This window comes from Micromesistius poutassou, assembly GCF_964030765.1.
Source record: "Micromesistius poutassou genome assembly, chromosome: 19".
NCBI classification, from domain to species: domain Eukaryota; kingdom Metazoa; phylum Chordata; class Actinopteri; order Gadiformes; family Gadidae; genus Micromesistius; species Micromesistius poutassou.
Window position 1 is genome coordinate 640346 of NC_140289.1, and position 4929 is coordinate 645274.

Here is a 4929-nt window from a genome sequence, read left to right on the forward strand (position 1 = left end):
GAGGTTCGATTGAGCTGAGGAGCTCTGCACTGTACCCGACTATGTCGAACGGGTGTCCATGCTAAGTTCGGTATCGATATGGTGGTTCTGGGGGAGCCTCGGCCCACCAGGTCGTCTAAGGAGGGGTGTACGGGCCCAGGTCGGAAACGGAGCAGGTCAAAGCCGCCGTGCTGCTCAGTAGTGGGATAGCACCCGTGAATAGACGTTACAGTGCAGCCTCGGCAAAACAGCGGTACCTAATCTTTTCTGTTGAAATTTAGGTCGAGATTTTATTACTTGCATGTGTTTACTATGTAGGCTAGAGTTAAATTGGACAAAAAATGACCCCAAACATTTTTGAAAAGAGAAAGTTAGCCTAAACCTGTGCAGTAGACTAACTAAATCCCCTCTAGCTGTCAATTTTCTTTGAAATCTTGTTTGTTTACTTGCCTCAGATACTAAAGCAGGGCTGTGCTGGTGATGTCACTCAATTCCTTCCAGGAGAAATCCGCAGGGTGCGGTGGCGCGTGCCTCTAATCCAAGTCACTGGGAGGCTGAGGTTGGCGGTTCGATTGAGCTGAGGAGCTCTGCACTGTACCCGACTATATCGAACGGGTGTCCATGCTAAGTTCGGTATCGATATGGTGGTTCTGGGGGAGCCTCGGCCCACCAGGTCGTCTAAGGAGGGGTGTACGGGCCCAGGTCGGAAACGGAGCAGGTCAAAGCCCCCGTGCTGCTCAGTAGTGGGATAGCACCCGTGAATAGACGTTACAGTGCAGCCTCGGCAAAACAGCGGTACCTAATCTTTTCTGTTGAAATTTAGGTCGAGATTTTATTACTTGCATGTGTTTACTATGTAGGCTAGAGTTAAATTGGACAAAAAATGACCCCAAACATTTTTCAAAAGAGAAAGTTAGCCTAAACCTGTGCAGTAGACTAACTAAATCCCCTCTAGCTGTCAATTTTCTTTGAAATCTTGTTTGTTTACTTGCCTCAGATACTAAAGCAGGGCTGTGCTGGTGATGTCACTCAATTCCTTCCAGGAGAAACCCGCCGGGTGCGGTGGCGCGTGCCTCTATTCCAAGTCACTGGGAGGCTGAGGTTGGCGGTTCGATTGAGCTGAGGAGCTCTGCACTGTACCCGACTATGTCGAACGGGTGTCCATGCTAAGTTCGGTATCGATATGGTGGTTCTGGGGGAGCCTCGGCCCACCAGGTCGTCTAAGGAGGGGTGTACGGGCCCAGGTCGGAAACGGAGCAGGTATAAGCCCCCGTGCTGCTCAGTAGTGGGATAGCACCCGTGAATAGACGTTACAGTGCAGCCTCAGCAAAACAGCGGTACCTAATCTTTTCTGTTGAAATTTAGGTCGAGATTTTATTACTTGCATGTGTTTACTATGTAGGCTAGAGTTAAATTGGACAAAAAATGACCCCAAACATTTTTCAAAAGAGAAAGTTAGCCTAAACCTGTGCAGTAGACTAACTAAATCCCCTCTAGCTGTCAATTTTCTTTGAAATCTTGTTTGTTTACTTGCCTCAGATACTAAAGCAGGGCTGTGCTGGTGATGTCACTCAATTCCTTCCAGGAGAAATCCGCCGGGTGCGGTGGCGCGTGCCTCTAATCCAAGTCACTGGGAGGCTGAGGTTGGCGGTTTGATTGAGCTGAGGAGCTCTGCACTGTACCCGACTATGTCGAACGGGTGTCCATGCTAAGTTCGGTATCGATATGGTGGTTCTGGGGGAGCCTCGGCCCACCAGGTCGTCTAAGGAGGGGTGTACGGGCCCAGGTCGGAAACGGAGCAGGTCAAAGCCACCGTGCTGCTCAGTAGTGGGATAGCACCCGTGAATAGACGTTACAGTGGCGGACGTTACGGTGGCGCGTGCCTCTAATCCAAGTCACTGGGAGGCTGAGGTCTTCTTCTTCTTCTGTCGTATGTCCTTAGACCTTCAATTCTGTTGAGGCGAGCCAGTCCAGCGTCCTATAATCAAGGTCAATTAGACCACGCTCGCCGTTCGGGGGCCGGTGTTTGGAGCAGCTGGTTAGGATGTGTTCCACAGTTTGTATTGGGTCTCCACACTCGCATTGGGCACTGTCTGTGATGCCCCACTTCAGCATTGCTGCCCCGAAGCGTCCCACACCTGTCCTCAGGCGGTTGAGGGTTGTCCACTGCTTTCGGGGTAGGTGCTGGCCAGGAACGTCTGTGGGATCTTTAATGTAATGGTGTAGCCGAGATGGTTCTGCTGACCTCCACTGCTCCCTCCATGTCGCCTTGACCCAGGCAGCCTTGCAGGTGTCAGCTGGTATTTTCCGGAGCAGTTCTTGGGCGTGTATGGCAAAGGGGCGTCGGGACTTGAGGCGCATTCGCTGTGGTGTCTCTGTGGTGGTTTTGTGGAGGAGGTGGGATTCACTCGCCTGTGCCTTTCGGGCAAGAGCCAGCATGGCTCCTTCTCGCCTGACTTCTGCAGGGGCGATTCCTCCGAGGACGGGCAGATGGTTGGTTGGAGTGGCTCGTAGGCATCCGGAGACAGTCCGTAGGGCGGTGTTAAGGGCAGTGTCCAGTTTGTGGATGTGGGGGCTACGACACCAGACCGGGGCACAGTATTCTGCGCTTGAGAACACCAGGGCCTCGGTGGAAATGCGCAGCGTTTGTGTGGAGGCTCCCCATGTGGTGCCGGCTAGACGCCGTATCAGCGCGGCACGGGAGGTTGTCTTTGCCTTGGCCGTTTCCAGGTGTTGTCTGAATGACAGTGTTCTGTCAAGTTTCACGCCAAGGTATGTGGGGAAGGGCTGGTACTGTAGCCGGGTGTTGTCAACCGTGATGTTAATTTCGCGGGACGCTTCTTTATTATAGAGATTGAACATTGTTGATATGGTCTTGTCAGCACTGAGCTTGAGGCGCCAGTTCTTCAGGTATGAAGACAGGGTGTTCATGTCTTCAGAGAGGCCCTCCTCTACTTCTTCCCAGGATGGCTTGCTCAGTAGGATGGCCAGATCGTCTGCATAGCCGTACTTCCTTGATTGTGTAGCAGGTAGGTCGTGGATGTAGATGTTGAACAGCATAGGTGCCAGCACTGAGCCTTGTGGGACACCGTTCTTGAGCTTTCTCACTCTACTGCTTTGGCCGTTGCTGGTGTGTAGCCGGAAGCTGCGGTTGCTCAGCATCTCCATTATGAAGCTCACAATGTGCTTGTCTGGGATGGTTTCCAGGAGCTTCATGTGTAGTCCGCGTAGCCAGACAGTGTCATATGCGGCTGTGAGGTCCAGGAAAACGGTGCCGGCCTTCTCTCCTGACTGAAAGCTGTCCTCTATGTCTTGGCATAGAAGGGTCACCTGGTCTGTTGTGGACATACCGCTTCGAAAGCCAGCTTGTTCTTTGGGCAGCTGGGGGTCGATCACTGGGTTGAGACGCGCCAGGATAAGACGTTCGAGGAGCTTGTATGGGACGCAGAGCAATGAGATGGGACGGTATCCCTTGGGGTCGTCATTTGGCTTGTTTGGCTTTGGAAGAGCGATCACCTTGGCTCTGCGCCAGATCTTTGGCAGCTTTAAATGTTGGAGACATGTAGATAGGAAGGAGCGCAGCCATTCGGTTGCCTTCTTGCCTTGGTGTTTAATGTACTCCGGGTGGATGCTGTCAACACCTGGTGCCTTACCGGTCTTCAGGCGTTGGGTGGCCTGTTTGATTTCTGGTGTTGTGAAATCAGTGGATAGGTTGGAATTACATCCTGGGGCCCTGGACAGCTCGTGGACTCTTGCCGATGTTTTCCTGGCGAAGTCCTTGTCTGCATTTGTGAAGCGGCCATTACTCAGCAGAAGTGACGCGATGGAGTTTGCAGTGATGGGGCACTGTACTGGGGTTGTTGACCTTCCGGTCAGCTTGTTCATGGTCTGCCACGCCCGGCGGCTGGAGTGTGTAAAGTCAATTGATTCCACAGTCTCTGTCCATCGTTGCCTCCGTTTCTCGTTTAGCCTGCAGAATAGATCGTCGGCTGCTTTGTCCCTGTCTACGCTGGCTTGTGCTTCTGCATGGGTGTGAAGCAGGTCTTCACATTCAACATCCCAGCAGGGAACGTAGGCTTTGCGTATACCGCGTGGAATGGTCTTTTTGGCGGCGGCTTGCAGCATCTTGCAGTACGAGTTGTAGGCATCGTTTAGGTTGTTATGGCATGGGAGTGGTAGGCCAGCAGCTGCCTTGTTCACTAGTCTGGTGAAGCCTGCCCAGTTTGCTTTGCGGAAGTTCCACCTCTTAACATCCCTCCCTTGTACTGGTTGGACCAGGGATGGGATGGTGATGAGTGACGGTCGGTGGTGTGACCGGGGGAACAGGTCAAGGATGTGTCTGACAGGGAATGGCTGGTTGTTGTGCCATTTTGCAAATGCCAGGTCTGGATTGGTGGTGCTGTTCCATCGTGCAGAGTAGAAAGTGCGCGGCTCCTTGGGATCGTATAGGAGTGTCGCCTCAGCAGTAGAGGCCCAGTCTACCAGGAAGTCGCCATCAGTGCTGGAGCTACTGTAGCCCCAATCTGTATGATGACTATTGAAGTCTCCAGCGTACACTGCGGGGGCTGGGACATCTGGCAGCGATGATGGGCTCAGTCTGCTTGGGGGTGGCTTGTAGATGTTGACGATGGTAGTGTCTTGCACTTTCGTTGTGATCCATTCTACCTCTGCCTTTTCTGGGGATATTCCTATAGCTGACCAGGTCATATCATTGCGGACAAACGTAGCCATGCCATGGTGTTTATTGGCAATGTATCCGGCCAGGGTATACCCAGGGACCTTCAGGATGTTCTTGTTTTCAGCATGGGTCTCCTGCAGTAGAATCACCGTCACATTGTTTTTGCTGGCTATTTGTTCAAGGATGTTGGTCTTGGCGATGGTAAGGCCTTCAACGTTAAGCTGAAGTAACGCTAACGCAAGCGCTGCGGTCTGTGGACGTTGTAAAGACAT

The 4929-nt window shown here is 52.5% G+C and overlaps 1 protein-coding gene across 1 annotated transcript; it reads right to left on the reverse strand.

Moving 5' to 3' along the window:
• Positions 1 to 1917: 1917 nt before the first annotated feature.
• Positions 1918 to 4929, reverse strand: LOC311364209 (putative RNA-directed DNA polymerase from transposon BS; the record flags this gene model as incomplete). Its single annotated transcript, XM_084484217.1, has 1 exon — positions 1918 to 4929. One exon carries the CDS (start codon positions 4927 to 4929, stop codon positions 1918 to 1920), a length of 3012 nt encoding a protein of 1003 aa, XP_084340343.1.